The sequence below is a fragment of the Penicillium alfredii genome, assembly GCF_028826965.1.
Source record: "Penicillium alfredii strain IBT 34128 chromosome Unknown utg000001l_segment0_segment0, whole genome shotgun sequence".
In the NCBI taxonomy this organism is placed as follows: Eukaryota; Fungi; Ascomycota; class Eurotiomycetes; order Eurotiales; family Aspergillaceae; genus Penicillium; species Penicillium alfredii.
Window position 1 is genome coordinate 2,163,150 of NW_026622698.1, and position 16,247 is coordinate 2,179,396.

General features: G+C 53.5%; 7 protein-coding genes across 7 annotated transcripts; 3 read left to right on the top strand and 4 right to left on the bottom strand.

The window, feature by feature from the left end:
- Positions 1-964: 964 nt before the first annotated feature.
- NUU61_000824 (uncharacterized protein) lies at positions 965-1,456 on the bottom strand (the record flags this gene model as incomplete). The annotated part of the gene is made up of 2 exons (XM_056651407.1): positions 965-1,279; positions 1,454-1,456. The coding sequence occupies 2 exons, from the start codon at positions 1,454-1,456 to the stop codon at positions 965-967; spliced, it is 318 nt and encodes a 105-aa protein (XP_056516257.1).
- Positions 1,457-2,181: 725 nt separating this feature from the next.
- On the bottom strand, positions 2,182-6,675 carry smc4 (condensin subunit SMC4; the record flags this gene model as incomplete). Its single annotated transcript, XM_056651408.1, has 5 exons — positions 2,182-2,274; positions 2,330-2,407; positions 2,464-3,216; positions 3,270-3,791; positions 3,817-6,675. The coding sequence occupies 5 exons, from the start codon at positions 6,673-6,675 to the stop codon at positions 2,182-2,184; spliced, it is 4,305 nt and encodes a 1,434-aa protein (XP_056516258.1).
- Positions 6,676-6,928: 253 nt separating this feature from the next.
- Positions 6,929-8,021, top strand: NUU61_000826 (ELYS family protein; the record flags this gene model as incomplete). The annotated part of the gene is made up of 2 exons (XM_056651409.1): positions 6,929-7,082; positions 7,153-8,021. The coding sequence occupies 2 exons, from the start codon at positions 6,929-6,931 to the stop codon at positions 8,019-8,021; spliced, it is 1,023 nt and encodes a 340-aa protein (XP_056516259.1).
- A 616-nt stretch (positions 8,022-8,637) lies between these two features.
- Positions 8,638-10,497, top strand: NUU61_000827 (FG-nucleoporin nup42; the record flags this gene model as incomplete). The annotated part of the gene is made up of 3 exons (XM_056651410.1): positions 8,638-8,708; positions 9,055-9,954; positions 9,999-10,497. The coding sequence occupies 3 exons, from the start codon at positions 8,638-8,640 to the stop codon at positions 10,495-10,497; spliced, it is 1,470 nt and encodes a 489-aa protein (XP_056516260.1).
- Positions 10,498-10,890: 393 nt separating this feature from the next.
- S10a (40S ribosomal protein uS10) lies at positions 10,891-11,466 on the bottom strand (the record flags this gene model as incomplete). The annotated part of the gene is made up of 3 exons (XM_056651411.1): positions 10,891-10,975; positions 11,060-11,283; positions 11,425-11,466. The coding sequence occupies 3 exons, from the start codon at positions 11,464-11,466 to the stop codon at positions 10,891-10,893; spliced, it is 351 nt and encodes a 116-aa protein (XP_056516261.1).
- Positions 11,467-11,853: 387 nt separating this feature from the next.
- NUU61_000829 (ASCC2 family CUE domain-containing protein) lies at positions 11,854-13,971 on the top strand (the record flags this gene model as incomplete). The annotated part of the gene is made up of 1 exon (XM_056651412.1): positions 11,854-13,971. One exon carries the CDS (start codon positions 11,854-11,856, stop codon positions 13,969-13,971), a length of 2,118 nt encoding a protein of 705 aa, XP_056516262.1.
- A 300-nt stretch (positions 13,972-14,271) lies between these two features.
- Positions 14,272-16,015, bottom strand: NUU61_000830 (fatty acid desaturase; the record flags this gene model as incomplete). The annotated part of the gene is made up of 3 exons (XM_056651413.1): positions 14,272-15,516; positions 15,540-15,750; positions 15,813-16,015. 3 exons carry the CDS (start codon positions 16,013-16,015, stop codon positions 14,272-14,274), a joined length of 1,659 nt encoding a protein of 552 aa, XP_056516263.1.
- Positions 16,016-16,247: the final 232 nt, after the last annotated feature.

Sequence of the window (16,247 nt, forward strand, 5' to 3'; positions counted from 1 at the left end):
CACAGGTTATACATTATCGACCATGATCTCTCTCTGGGAATCCCCAGGAAGAATGACAGTCTAGCCAAAGGATTCAAACTAGTGGCGTAGTTCAGATCTAGGCCAGGCTGAGTGATCCCTGCGAATATCCCCGTGGACTGTGGACTGTGGACGTGGGACTGTGGGATAGTGGGTTCATAGATCGGCTCGAGTTTACCCCTGAAACCAGTCTATTTTCGACTCTGCAGACTTTTCAGACTTGCTCTAAAAAGGAGGTAAAAAGGAGATCACAAATCAACCAAGAATAACAAGAAAATAAAAACAGAATAGTCAGCGTGGGCCTTTTCCGCCAAACATGGCCAATCAAACCTCCCAAAAGCCAAGCCCAGTGGAGTGCAATCCTTGTTTCTGTGGATATTGGCATCCCTACTTCTGGGGCACTATCTCAGGTGGATTTTATTTCCTTATTTCACTTATTTGAGTGATGTTATTTGTATAATTTCTTGCTAAGTCAGTGCCATGCTCCATTGGATATTTTTTTTTTCTATATATACACAAGAAATGGCTCGCGTAATTCCAGTTGTGGCAGACTACTTTGATTGCAAATTGACTAAATCCAGTTCTGATCGATCGGGCGCCACTTGCTGGTCCAGGCCCAGTGCCACTTTCTTACTATCGAAGTATGCCAGGTGGATCTTCAGGAACTGGCACTGTGACCAGAATAAATATGTATGCAAGACAATAATTACTGGTTATTCACAAACAGCACATCACAATCAAAACCATATACATCAACCCATAGCGTGGTCATCAAGTCATCACACATACCCATAACCGGGGCCCCCTTTCCCTAGATAAGCTAGGCAAAAGCAAGGAAAAAGGAAAAAGAAAAAGAAAGATACGCCCTGTCCAGTCCCCTTATAAACATTTCATCCAATTATTCATAATGCCCGAGTTCCAAGTCATATCAAATCATCTCCAGTCGTCAAGTCATATACACCCTAGCCGGTCGCCGCACATCCTCCCGATATCGCCGCGTGCCACTGCCGGGCTTCTCATAGTCGACATACGACGAACGGCGCCGTTTTTTGCGCCCGCGCGACCGCGTAATAGGAGGCCGGTAGCCGGGATCCGGCTCGCCGCCGCCACTCCACGCACCGGGCAGCCGGAAGATCCGCCAGAGCCAGAGCACCAGCAGCGTGCCGGCAATCGAGCCGATGACGATGCCGGCGATTCCGCCCCCGGAGATTGTGCTGGGGCAGCCGGACTGGCGGGGGACCAGCCTTGAATCAATGGGGGCCTAAATCAGGGAAATATGTGATTAGCGATTGTAGAGGACACGAAAGAAATCGAGAGAAAGGAATTGGAGACTGGAACCGTGGTTGGGCATTCGGCCCGTTCAGGGTTCAAGGGTGAGCCATGGATATTTCCATGGATGTACAGTATATGGATGTTTATCTCGGTATGTACTTACCATGACAACGGTCCCCCCGCAAGAGAAGCGATTGGGTCTTTTTGATTGTTCTCGAGTCCTCGCAAGTCCTCTTGGCAGAGACAAAATGGCCTGCAGAACAGTGGGTCTGCAGCACAAGAGAGAATGATCTCCTGCAAAAGCGGAATGAATTAGAGCAGCACACCAAAACCAAGGACAGCGAGTAGAGAGAGAGAGAGAGAGAGAGAGAGAGAGAGAGAGAGAGAGAGAGAGAAGAAGAAGAAGAAGAACCCCTCATTCTAATAAGCAACAGGGGGATGTTCACGCCCGCTGAAAACCCCAACCTCCCGCACTGACGTCAAGCGAACGTCTCCTTGGCAACTCAGAGCAGCAACGATCGCCCACAAATCCCCCGAAAATATGGGCGCGGCTCAGCCAGACAGGCCTGGTCATTGGCTGATGTTTCATCGGTTGTGAGGTTTCTCGGGGCCGACTCGATAATTGGGGCGAAGGGGGGCCCTCGGTGCATGTAGATGTGTGTGGGCTTCCAGCAGGACAAAGATTAAACCTACATTGCTCTGCGCTTATGCACGCCACGCAGAAATACACATTGGCCAATTGGCCATCTGATAACAGCTGAACATAGCGAAATTGATTGAAAATATCCGTATACTCCCAACCCCATGATATCGTCAAAAAGCTCTCGCAGGACCCGTTCTTCCAAACAACTATGCTGCAGAAATCCAAAAACGCGCATGTAGCATCCGTCATCACCGCGCAATATAATCGCGATTCTCGATGGTGACGCTCTTGGTCATATGGTTGACCTTGTAAACGCCGACCAGTCGGGAGGCGAGCTCGAACTATCCCCAAAATCAGCTTGTGCTCCCTCAACAAGACAACTGAACGAATACGTACCATGTTGTTTCTCAGAGAAATGACAATGAACTGAGCGTTCTTCGTTCGCTCCTTGATGTAGGAGGCCACGATAGAGACCTGGGAAAAATCGCATGAGTACGGATCTTGATCCCGTCAGTAGGGGAAAAACTCACGTTTCGGAAGTCTAACGCGGCATCGATCTCGTCCATTACATAGAGCGGAGTAGGCTTGTAGTGATGCAGAGCAAACACCAGCGCCAAACTCGACAACGTCTTCTCACCACCAGACAGATTGCCAATGTTCTTCCAGCTCTTCTTTGGAGGCATGACCGAGAACAGGATGCCTTCCGAGAAGGGGTCCAACGAGTCCACCAGTTCCAACTCAGCATTACCGCCCATGGTAATCATCTGGTACATTTCCTTGAGACGTAGAGAAATGATGCCGAATCCTTCCATGAACCCATTCAGTCGAGAAGATCGGAGTCCGTCCAGGCGCGCCTTGGCACTGTCTCGCGAGATCAGAGCAGTGGCCAGGTCGGCGGAACGCGATTCATGCTCGGCTGTCCGGCGGCGGTATTCTTCAATAACCGAAAGATCCACCGAGGCATTTTGGACCTTCTCCTCTAATGCCGCAATGACAGCCTTCAAAGATTCCTTGTTCATCGCATCCAGCTCGTCCTTGGTGTACATTTGGAGCTCCGTGGCCTCCTGCTCTTCACCCAGGTCGGAAACGTTCTGTAGAGACAGCTTGGAAAGCTTCTCCTCCCAGTATCGGCTGCGCTTCTGGTTCTCAGCCAATGCCTTCTGGTTCTCGTCGAGCTTGTTCCGCATGTCGATCTCAGTGGCGCGTGTCTCATTCAACTCGGCCACCTTCTCGTCAAGCTCGTCCTTCAGAGCCTTCAGCTCGCCCTTCTTCGTCTCCAAGGCCTGGGAAAGGTTAGCATCCAATCCAGATCTTTCAAACATGTCGAGTCACCTACCTCCTGGGCTTCATCTGCCTTCTGTCTCCAGCCGGAGGCATCATTGGCCTGGTTCGCCACGTCCTCCTCCAACTTCTCCAAGTCCTCCGTGATTTGCCCAATCTCTTGCTCAGACCCATCCCGGGCCTTTTGGTGCTTGCTGATGAGCTTCTCGTTCTTGGACTTTTGAACTTCAGCATTGGAGATCTCCTCGGCCAGCATGCTGATTTGCTCCTTCAAGCCATCGACCTTGGCCTTTTGTCCACGGAGCCGAACACCACCGACCTCCATGATCTTGCTCTGCAACGTCTGGATCTCTTCCTCAATCCCACTCTTTTCGCTGTTGAGCTTTTCGATCTCCTTCTGCGCGGTGCCGATTTGCTTTTCGAGAGCAGCGACCTGGTGCTCATCAGACTGGGATGGCTTGTGCTCCGCGCCCAGTTCCTTGACCCGTCGCTGGGCATCCGCAAGACTGCGATTGGCACTGTCGATCTCGATCATGATCTTTTGTATCTTGGTCTCCACGCGAGGAATTTCCTCGGACTTCTCCCCTCATCATGGCCTCGACATGACGCTGCTTCTCTTGGAAGGCCTGGAACTTTCTTTCCAAATCCTCGAGGTCCGATTCCAGTCGGGTTACTTGCTCCTTACTCGTATCTGCGACTTGCTTCGACGACATACCGCCCCGTGCAACACGGGTTCCACCACCGCTCATGGTTCCTGACACGTCAATCAACTGTCCATCCAACGTGACTACTCGCCATCGTCGAGCACCGTAAGCAATGCGGTTTGCTTGCTCCAGATCTTTTGCAACCAGGGTGTTCTGCATCACGCTGTAGAAAGCAGGTGCAAACTTGGGGTCCTTGGGTTTGACGAGATCAAAGAGACGGGGAACACTCTCAGGGGTGTAGATGGTCGACATGTCACGGCGAGGGAGGCGATCGAGGAGAATGAAGTTGGCTCGGCCGAGGTTGTTCTTCCGCAGATAGTCGATACATTGTTGACCGACTTCCACAGTTTCCACAACCATATTGTCAAGGGCGGGACAAGCCGTAGAGATCGCGACATCGTATTTCTCATCAATCGTACCCAGGTTACCAAGTCGGCCATGGAAGCCATCAATACGACCCGACTCCTTGAGCCGCATCAATCCAGTCAAGACGCTACCGCGATTCTGCGTGCTTGCCAGGCTGACTCGGGCTTCGTCGGCCTTCTGCCGAGCGCTGGAGACGTGCGATCGAACTTCAGGCTCACGGCCGGCATACTTCTTCAGATCACCCTGGAGCTTCTCGACCTCGGCTTCCAGGGTCTCCTTCTGGGCCTGTCGCTCCTCAAGATCGGTTTGCTTGCTTTGCAAAGTTTCTTCAATCGTAGCGATCTTGCCTTGGGCCTCTTCGAGAAGGACAGCACCCGCATTGCCACGCTCACGCAGAATGTCCAGCTCACTCTGGGCAACGGCAACGGCAGACTGCTTCTGGTTGATTTTCTCATTCCACGGCTCCAGGGATTTTTGCTTGGCAGCGATCTGATCAGAGAGGCCTTGAGTCTTGCCCTTGAGGCCATCGCGAATGGAGTTCAACTCTTCCTCCTCCGACTTCATCTCTTGTTCAAGCTGAGCCGTCTCGTTGGTCTTTTTGTCGATGTCGTAGGTGAACTTTTCAACCAGGCTCTGGCACTCCGACGCAGCAAGGCGGCTTGTTTGCATTGTCTTGTCCAGCTTCTTCTGTTTGCCAATGAGGAACTTTTTCTTTTCCTCAAACTTGACACCCTCCTTGTCGTACTTGGCCATTTCCTTCAGAAGGCTCTGGGTCTCTTTCTCCATGGTCTCGTATTGCCGAAGGCCACGTTTGTAGGCCCTTTCAAGCTCCTTGATTCCCGATTCATTTCCTTCATGCTTCTCCAGCTCCAAGTTGAGCAGCTCCTGCATCTGGAGAATGGCTTCCTCGGTGACACGAACGTTGTCAGCGCACTCGTCAATGTAGATCTGATAGAGCGCAGACTGCTTCTGAGAAAGTTCGTTCTCGTCCCGAATATATGCCACAGCCTTGTTCTTCTTGTCCTCCAGTGCAGTCTTCTCTTTCTCCACATGTTGAACGCGATTGTTCTTCTCCATGCAGACGTCGTTCAAGGTTTCTAACTCAGTCGCCGCCTCATCGATAGGCGTCTTGTACTTGGATGTACCGATGATATCTTCGAGATATTCCAGAAGACCCTCGTCATGCTCGTTGGTGGCTTTTGCCTTCATCTGTGCGATCGATTCGACTTCACCTTGCAGGATCAGGAATCGCTTGTGGTCGAGGTCGATACCACGATCGCGGAGGAAAGACGTCACAGCAGTGAAGTTTGTTTCCCTCTTGTTCATGTAGTACTTGCTGGTATTGTTCCTGAATGCTCTTCGCGAAACAATCAGTTGGGAATCTGGAACGAGTTCAGGGCCACCTTCAGGCGTGTCAAGAACTTGTTGGAAGTGAACCTCGACTTCACAAAACGGGAGGTCCGGGTACTGGGCAGAGTTGTGGATCAGGGCCGAAATCTTGCCCTGTCGCATTTTGCTGGCGCGGAAGCCGAACACGAAAAGCAACGAATCGATGACATTAGACTTGCCCGATCCGTTCGGTCCGACCACGGACGAAAACGAGGCATGGAATGGTCCAACGACCTGTTGCCCGGCGTAACTCTTGAAGTTTGTCAGAATCAGATTTTCAATGATCAATCGGGGCTTGGGTGCCGCAGGCTCCTCGGGCGCGGATGGAGCCAGGGTTCGGGACTTCATCACAATGTCCATGGGCTTTTCCAAGACTGTCGAGTTCGGGTTGATGATCGAAATCTGCGATTTGGGCTCTTCCGATTGTTTCGAGGGCGACTGGTTGACGGCCGACTCGGTGATATCGGCTAGAGGGGGCACACTTTCCCGCTGTGCCCGCGCTTGAGGCTCTGGTGACGCGGACGGCTCTGGAGTGGGGAGTGAGCCCTTTGCTGGCTTGGGCGTGATTGAGCCACGGCTCTTGCGGGGATGAGCCATACTTTTTCTTTTCAAAGCTGCCTTATGGGAAGGAGAGTCGGGATCGGCCTCTATGGATGCGATGCTAGCGCCCTCGTCGTTCTCGTCGTTCCCCTCATTTTCTTCATTTTCAGTCGTGTCCACTTGCGAAACGTCCGACTCGTCCGCGGTTGACTGACGGTATTTGCGCGCTGGTCGGGCCGTAGACGGTGTCGCAGGCTCAAGAGTTGTTCGCCTGCTGGAGTTTCGCTTCGCCTTTTTGGGCACGGGGGTATAATCCTCCTGCTCGGTTTCTTCTTCATTGTCTTGGGTAGAGGGTGTAGGTGTCACATTTCCGGGGTCCTCCGATTCAGAAGTATCCTCAACGACATAGCTCCTGCGAGGAGCTGAGCGGCGCGAGGGCCGGCCCTTTGCGAGTGAAGCCATGGGGTGATGAATCAGGAGGGCGCCAGCTTCATCAGCGCGGGGAAATGATGGATGATGGGATTGTTTTCGCCGTCGAAAGTGGGTTGTTTACCTTCCGCCCGAAAGGGAAAGGCGCTGTGTTTCTGCCGCCACGTCTCACCGCCTGGTCCCCCGGTAAGTTGGGTAAGTTACATACAATAATTACGCCTCCGCGGAGCTGTGTTTGTGCCTCAACTTTGTCCAAGTCCAACTTCCTCGTTCCCGCACAATCGCTATGGCTTCGTGGGATGATTTCGATCAAATCTTCGCTTTCAATAAGAAGTACTCTTATGAGCCAAAAGTGGTCGATCAGATTCTCTCCAGTCGGCGTGCACTAGAGAACCAGCTCTTCGCTGACCGGCTGCTGGGACTGCTCGGCATCAAAGGAGGTATGCGACGATGAAGCTTGTGAAGCTTGGACAGTAGAGTTCCATCTACTGATCATGAAATCCTTTACAGTTTCCAAGGTTTACCCTCCCAAGACCAATGCCGACCTCCGATCTCTCGTGGACCACATTGTGTCCTCGGCCCTCGACGTCCATCACCAGCAGGCTTTGATCTACTACATTCTTAAGGACTGTCGCGGAGCTCCTGAAGCTGCGCCGCAGTTCGCGCGACTCTGTCACCTGCCGGAAAAGTATCGTCTCTTCATTGAAGGCCTCTGGAACTTGGACCGGCTCGAGTTCCGGGTTAGTGTGCATGATCTTTTGCTTTTGGAGGGGAAGTCTTTGCTAACCAGTATATGGCCCCAGCGAGCTGTCGAGTACTTGACCGAACCCTCTCTCATTCCTACTTTCCCCGACGAAATTCTCTACACCTTGACGCTTTCCAAACTCCCAAAACATGACGACAGTCTCGCAATCGCATACTACCTCACCGCAGCTCCCCCTCTTGCCAGCGAGAAGGTCCAGCGCGCCTTCTTTGAAACGCTGAGTCGGTCAAATGTGACCGAGGCTTTTTACTTTAGCCGCAAACATGACGAGTTTCACCGTCGTAGCTACTTCGAACAGCTAGTCGAATTTGTTCACAAGGCTCCATCTGGTCAAGCACGGAGCAGGCGGGCCATGGAACTTGTTGGCCTTCCCCTTGATGAGGATGAGGAGGAATGGTTCGAGAACGTGTTGCTTCACGGAAATGCAAGCACGCTCCCTGGAGCCAAGGACACCGTGATGATGCGACGTCTTGCGACTGGGCGACTCGCTGGACTCTCACCCGAGCTCGAGTCGTTGGGTGGAAAGAAGGTGGACGGGCTGAACTGGGACGATCTCCGGGAAAGCATGCGACACACCCAGACCATATACCCAGCCAGCGGTGGTATGTCAGAGTAGATCTTTGGCCAGCAAAAATTGGGTAACGGGAGTTGTGGGGTTTTGGTTAGCATGGTAGTTTTCAACGTGTTAGTCTTGACAATGTATCTTGTTGAGTTAGTTTATGCCGATGGAGGTTGCACGAGTATTTTAGTAGCAAGCGCAAGCTATGTAACTCGATCGTCAAGCCAGATCTCTATTTCAACAAAATCTTACTCAATCAGCCCTTATTCAGTCATCACTTGCTTCTTCAAATGCCCAACTCGAGGTATCCGGCTCCGCGCAGCTGCGATAAGCGATAAGATTAGCGCCGACGGCAAAAGTTCTTGCATTGTTTCCTCTCACGCGTTGCACCTCACGAACACTACAGTCTTCACCATTCAGTTTGCTTCTGAAACATTTATCAGGAGGGAGAAAACTCGAATTTATCTAGGGCAGTCAACTGTGCCGCCAGATTCCTGCTCCGCCGTGAGGGGTACTGAAGGGGGAGCAAACATCCGAGGATCCCATCTATGCGGTGACAGCAAAGATGGTCGTCTGTACATTCTTTCAGCAGGGTCGCTGCAAGTTTGGAGGTATGGAGTGACTCAACTAAGATCAGGAATTGTTGCTAATATACTGCTAGATCGCTGTAAAAATGAACATCCCGGCCGAGCAACCGCGGGCGCCTCAGGAAATCGATTTGGTGCCCTATCAGGGGGTTTGGAGGTGAGTAGGCAACGCCCAGCAGCCTTGAATACAAACCCCACGAGTCATCCTCAGACACTGTCTCTATATGATGAAAGTCTGTTGAGGCTTGAGCAAACACAAAACATACCCCCACCCCTCATCGCATCTTGTCTTTCTACCCATCCTTCTTTTTACCCTCACCCACTTTGAACTCCAAAGCCATGCCATATACGCGCCCCTTGAATCTTTCACGGCCCATTATGGGCCCACCTGAGCAACCTAACTCAAGGCTTCTTACAGGTCGTGTATCAGCTCCCAACCAGCAACCCACAGAGTAAGTGATGCCATCTGCAGGGAAGGCATCAGTGCACTGACTTAAAAGCAGCTATGGTGTGACTGCAAACGATATCAAGCTCGATTTGACTGCAGGCAAGGGCCTACCTGAGTGGATCTTCTCCTCATATGCGCCAACCCGCAATGTCCCGCGTCAACTCTTCGGTGGCCCCCAGCGCGAGCAGAGTATGGAAGAGATGCGCGTGCGTCACTATGAATTGGCAGCTGCTGGGAACATGAACCAGGCGGTTCAGGAGGCCCAGGCTTTGTGGGCAGAATCATTGAAGCAGATAGAGGTCTCACTAAATGATGTCAATGGCGCAGTGAAATACATCAATGATGGTGGCAATGAGCATCCTAATCGCATCGACATAACTGAGGGCAAGACAGACGCCGGTGCAGCTCAGGCACCTTCGGCATTCGGTCAGCCCACAGCTCTCGGCCAACCATCAGCACCCAGTCCTGCCCCCGGCGCCTTTGGCAGCACGCCTTCTGGCTTTGGGAAACCCGGGACAGTCGGCCAGCAAGCGGCATTCGGGCAGCCTTCTACACTCGCACAACCCACAGGCTTTGGGCAGCCATCTGCCTTCGGACAGCCATCTAATCTCGGTCAAGGAACCAGCTTCGGCCAGCCCTCGAGCCTGGGAGGACAGCCAGGATTTGGAAAGCCAGCCTTTGGACAGTCAGGCTTTTCTCAACCTGCCACCAGCCAGCCAGCCTTTGGCCAGACTGGCTTTGGTCAGCCTTCGGCTCCAGGGGCTGCGCCGTTCGGTGCCTCGGCTGGAGCGTCGCCATTCTCGCAAATCTCTCAGAACCAGCCTACAACTGGAGGATTCGGCCACCCTTCGGGGCAGCCTGGTCCTGGTCCATCCGCATTCGGTCAGCCCTCTCAGCAACCCGCCGCATCCTCAGGGTTCGGTCAGCCATCAGTTCCCAGTGCCTTCGGGCAGCCGTCCCAGGGGATATCGCCATTTGCACAGGCCCAGCAGCCGCAAGACCCCCAACCCACTCCGTTCGGTCAACCATCAACCGCACCCCCCCCTTTGGCGCCCCGGCTCAGCAACCATCCGCCCCTTCGGCCTTTGGTCAAGCCGCCGCTCCACAAGGTGTGCCGGTTGAGAAGCCCGCCGCCGGCCCGCGCGCCTTTATCAAGGTCGACGAATCCAAGGAACGCAACCCTATTCCGCAATTGCAGGGCGAAACCAGACGTGACCCCGCTAGCAAACGTCTCACCATGTGGAAAGGTCGCCCGGTGCAATACATCAATGATGCGCCGTGCTACCTTCATCCCCAAGACAACAAGACCTACATCCGCATCAACTTCCCCGATGGCCCACCTGACGAAGCCAGCCTGCGCGATTCACAAGGTAAGCCAGAAGAGTACACACCGGAGATCGTGGAAATGTACAAGTTCTTCCTTGAGAATGGATACTTCAAGGACGGCGTCATCCCGCCGGTGCCGCCGAAAAGGGAGTGGATCAGCTTCGACTTTTAAATTGAGCATCACGGATGTGGCTCCTATTTGTTTTCTGCATTTCCTGTTTTCTGAAGAAGCGACACAGGCTTGTGCGCAAGCTGAGATGGTGAATGGCGCTCTGGAGTCGGACGAGTCTTGCGTGTTCCTACCGGCTACGCAATCAATAGTATTTCCACGCGATTAAATTACCGAAATCTTGATTTACGAGTATAGTGTTTTTGTAAGATGTTTTCCATTTTTCATTTTTGGGTATCTCAGGTTATAGCGGGGATCTACCGCAAGCCCACAAGTGAGCGTCGCAGCGCCAGACCAGCAGCATGGCGACGTCGGCACGAGTCCAACGCTTATCTCGCGCATGAACAGATCCTAGTCCAGAAACCCTCCCTGATGGCAAGCCCGGGCCTAGCGAATTTAGGCGGCAATGGTGACCTCGACCTCAACACCAGCCTCGATGTTGATGATGATCTGCTTCACGGTCTCGGTGGGGGCAAGCAGGCTATGAGAAAAGGTGGATTGTTAGGGATTGGTTTCATTTGCAGAATTGAGCAATAGGAAAGTCGCAGTGACAGGGTAAACTCACTCTATGAGGCGCTTGTGGATGCGCATTTCATACTTGTCCCAGGTCTTCGAACCCTCACCGTTGGGGGTCTTGCGGGTCGAGATGTGCAGGGTCTTGGTGGGCAGACGGACGGGGCCCTTGACCTGCAGGGACTTGGAGCGGGCACGGTCGATCAGCTCCTGGCACACTTTCTCGAGCGAGGCGACCTTGCGCGAGGTGAGCGTGATACGGATCTTGTGGACCTTCTGTAAAGCGGCGGAAAAAGAGAAATGATTAGTTATGCGAATTCTCTCTCTCGGCAGTAGGGCTCATGACTTCGCATTAATTATGGACGAAGATAATTTCCATGCGAAACCATTCCACCGGCGCAATTGGGGTTCACGTACAGGGCCCTCGCCGAAATCCTTCTCGGGCTTCTGGAAAGACATCTTGAGTGATCGAGGCTAGTAGAGTTAGCGCGGCTCCAAGCAACACACAATGAATTTCGCAAGAGGAGCACGTACTGGTTAATAAGGCGAATTGCCAATCAAGACCTGAACTGCACGGTTCGGTAAGGTGATGATGGCCGTTGAGGTTGTGTGGGTAGCGAAGCGAAAAAAAGCGTCGGTGCGCTGCTCCGTTCGGCTATCTCGCGCTAGCCTTTTTTGGACATGATGAGTCATCATCTTCGCGGCTCCAGCAGGCGGATTCAACAACTACAATTCGGCCAAGCAGTGGGATTATTGGGGGAGAAGACTTTTCTGACATTGTCCTTGTGTGCTTTGGGTTCCATTTCTCACAAAATAACTCATCTGAGCCTTCCAACCCTCCCGCTGATGGCTGATTTTCCGCTGCTGGCTCCGGTACCCTCCCCCGCAGTGCGGAGGACGATCCCTTCCGATGACTGGGAGGCCTGTCTGGATGCATGGATGACACTTTTGGGAATTCGGCTGAATGCTTCTGATAAGCAATTTCAAGATACGGCGACTGAGGATTCCTCGACGGCTTCGTTTCTTGGATCTTTCTATCAATATGCCGCCGCGGGGGACTCGGGTCTCCAGGCAGGGCCTAAAGCGCGAAAGCTACGCAAACTCTGTTTTCTGACTGCTCGAAGGTACTTGCTAGGTCTATCTGATCCACCAGAAGGAATTTTGGACTGGAGATTCCTAGGTGATTTGTGTTGTTGTTATCCATCAAGCTCGGTACTGAAGAGCTCATTATCAACAGCTTGGGATCTGCACCATGAGAAGATTACTTCTAGCATAGAGAGGGCGAAGTCCCTTGTGATCAAGCATCTCTCTCTGAGCAGTGCAAAGCAAAGCCCTGACCTCATTTCGGACATCCGCCGCTTGACCATCCTGGCATCAGTGCTGCCAGCATGCGGCCAGGTGCTCATGGCAGGCTCGGATTTCTTGGACACCGTCTCAGACGCCTACCAGGCACAAAGGACCCGAGAAGAATTTTGTAGGATTCTGGTTGCCAACATATATGTCGGGCTTATATCATTGTTGAAAGAGCCTTCGGTCAACTTGTCTTTATTGCTGGACCAATTGTTCAGCTTGAAGGCGGCCGCGGGAGTCGGCACGCCCCAGATGAAGAAGCACCCGACGCTTCTTTCAGACCTCGTCTGCAGCTCAGACTTGCTTTTGCGGCTAGAGAAACATCTCAGTGGTCGCCCACAGAAGCGCGGGCAGGATCTCCTAGCCAGCCTGCGCGCGTACCAGATGGAATCAAAACCGCTACACCATCGGTATCAAAGACGAAGTAAAGTGGACAAGGGCAAAGGCCCGTCTTCGGGTGTTCTTGTTCCGGATGAGCTCCATGCGCACAAGATGTCGCTCGTGACGCAAGTCCAAGACCTCTTCCCTGACCTAGGTTCCGCCTTCGTGATACGGCTCCTGGATTTCTACCACGACGACCCTGAAGCCATTGTCGCCCACCTTCTGGACGATTCACTGCCTCCGGAACTGCAAAGCCTAGATCGATCAGAGCAGCTGCCGGCACAAGCAGAGCCCAGTCACAGCCGTCTGTCACCGCGACCAACACCACCCGCCATCCCCTCACCATCCTCAGAACCGATCCCAGCACGCAAAAACATATTCGACAAAGATGTCGACATCGCCGAGCTGAGCCGCTCAGGTGACGCACAAACGCAGGGCAAGCTGCGATTCGGCCGAGGTAATGCCGACCTGACAGCCGACGCGGTCCTGGCCGACCGGAGCAACCACGCTTCCAAGAAAGCAGCAATCCTGTCGGCGCTGGCCACGTTCGACTCGGACGATGACGAGCGCGACGACACATACGACATGGCAGATGTGGGCGGCACCGTGGACAGCGCCACAGCCGGCGCAGACGCCGACGCCGACGCCGATCTGCACAACCGGCGCACCGACCATCTCGACATGGCCCTGTTCCGCGCCTACAAGTCCAATCCAGCCAGTTTCGGCCGCGACGCCACCACCCGCCGCTCGCAGCCGCGCGCCGCTCTCAAACGTGAAACCGAGATGACCGACGAGGCCATCGAGGGCTGGGCTGTCATGTTGGCCCGCGACCCCAAGCGGCTCGCGAAACTTGAGGACCGGCTTGCCCTGGATGCCGGTGGCTCAGGTGCTGGGGCGCTGAACCAGCCGGATTTGGCTCCCACTTCTTATCGGAAACCGCGTCCCTCTGCGGAGGACGCGGACTCTGCAGACGAGGGCGACTCTTCCTCGCATGCCGCTCCGCGTGGAGGTCGAGGCCGCGGCGGTGGTATGGGACAGGGTGGTCGAGGGCGTGGCGGACGAGGAGGTGGTGGGCGAGGAGGTGGCCGTCCGCCACAGTCTGGCGATTCAGGACAGCAGAGCAGTGCGGCTGCGCGCCAGAGAAAGGAAGAGAACAAGTCGAGTCGGGCGAATCATAATCGCCGGCAACAGCGAGCTAAGAAGATCGCGCGGGGAGGAGGATTGCCCGTCTGAGCATCCTGGGCAGACTAGCTTCATCTGGAGCGTGGTGAAACTCCTCAGACTTTCACCATATTCATTTTCTTGTTGATAGAAATACTCGCATAGTCTTGAGTGATAGATACGTCAATTACAAAAGCATGCAAATGGCGTTCAAAAAGTTCTTTCAATTGTCATGTTGTCATTAATGGACCGAGATACACACAGAGTGCGGTATATAGCAGTCAGCGGTCATGGAATTGTATTTACACGGCAGGAAGAAATTCATTGTGAGATTTCCGAGGGAAAAAAAAGGCTCGATACATCCTTGACCATTCAGTGATGATGATCAGAGAAAACCCCGTGCTCCGCAATGGACTTGCGGCACTCTTCCAAGATGCGAACCTGCTTTGCCACATCACCGAGCCTGCTGATGACCTCCTTATTCCCGTCATAGAAAGTAAAGATGGCATAAGGGATGCCAGTTTCGCGACAGAAGTCCAGGATAAAATTCTGTGCACGACGCAGGTTGTGGCGCGGCATGCGTGGGTAGAGGTGGTGGATAGCCTGGAACTGCAGACCGCCGTGGAAGAAATCGAGCCAGGTCGGGCAATCGACGTCCATAGTGGTACGGAGCATCTTCTGCGGGAAGGATTCGTGGATGCCCAGGTCGGCGGTCGACATGGCGAAGTGAGACAGCGTGATCTGAACATGGAGTGGAGAGGTGACCATGTGGGAGACCAGAAGGAAAATAAACCGACTGTTCCAGTCCGGAATAGACTTGTACAGCACACCGTAGCCGAACCAGGTCCAGAAGAAAATCTGGCCGCCGACTTCAAGCCACAAGTGCCACCAGGCGGGTCCCTTCTTGGGGGCCTGGCCCTTCAGCAGGTATTCCCAGCTCAGGCGGTAGAGGTTGAAGCGGGCGAAGAGCATGATGGGGTAGTACAGGTAGTCCTGGAACTTGAGGGTGAACTTGGCCACGGCGTCGAATGTCATGATGCGCTCGTAGTAGGTGCTTCTCAGGCTCGTGAGAAAACGATGCGAGATGGCGAAGAAGGGCATGTGCTCAATGTCCGGGTCATGCTCCGGGGCGTTGGTCACGATGTGGTGCACATTGTGGTTTCGTTTCCACCACCCCAAGCTCAACCCCCCGAGATAGTCGGCAATAATGATCCCAATTACACTGTCGACATGGAAATTGTGCGTGATGCCCATGTGTCCGGCATCATGGGCCGTAAAAACAAGCTGGTGCCAGAAACACCCGAGCCAAAACGCCGATGTAGCCCACCAGCCCATGCGAAGAAAACCGTATGACAGCGTCGCAAATAGCGTGTATCGACAGCATTCGACAAAATAGGCAAAATAGTTGCAGTCGTAGAGCCCTTCCGCCTGTATGCGCTCGTTCAGCTTCCGGTATTTGTGCTTGATATCCTCCTGGCACGCGATGTCCAACGACGGGTACTTGGCGGTATCAAAAACGATTTGTTCCTGAGTTCGGGCATCCAAGAAGAAAGGCTTTGGCTGGAATTCTTGGTTCGGGGAGTCGAAGCCGCGGTATCGATGCCTGATGCGGAATTCCTTTGGCGGGCGTTGGATTTGACGTCGACGGCATCAAATATCGGGGATGGGGGTAGGGATCCCTCTTGGCTGGAACTCTCTTGACTTGTCAAATCCTCCTCGCTCGAACACGTCTCTTCAGTATAAGGGCGGAACTTGCCGCCCTGGATCGGGGGCAGGAAATTGATCCACGTTCCTTCAATCCGTCCGATCTGAAATGAGGGCATGCGTTGGCGGGCTTCCTGAGAGTGCAATCTAATAAAAAAGGTTAGATCCATATGCAAACTTATGAATGAGACCTATCACCGAAGACATACGCATTGATCTCATCTGTTGCATCCCTGCCCACCATGTGCTGGATTGACTTGTCCCCTCCGGGGTGGAATTTGATCCAGGCGTCCACTTTCAGGACTCGGCCTTCGAAAATAATGACATGTCTCCCCTCGGCAATGAGGCCTTCGATTTGTCGCCGACTCAGAACTGTGTCCCTTTGGGACGGTCGGGGTACGGCTTTAGACATTTGTTTCAGGTGCGATGAGAGGGTCGTCTCAGGATCCAAAGGAATGGAGAGAGAGTTCGGAGCGAGTTCACTGAAACATCGTTGAGGGCAGGTGCGGCCAGTATGGGGAGATTGGCGTTTGTATGGACTTCCAGACAGAGAAGTAAGGGGAAAAGAGAGAGGAATGAAATGAGCCAGGCAGAAACACAGCCGTGGAGGGTGGAGTCAACCGCGGGGATCGCCGCGCCCATGC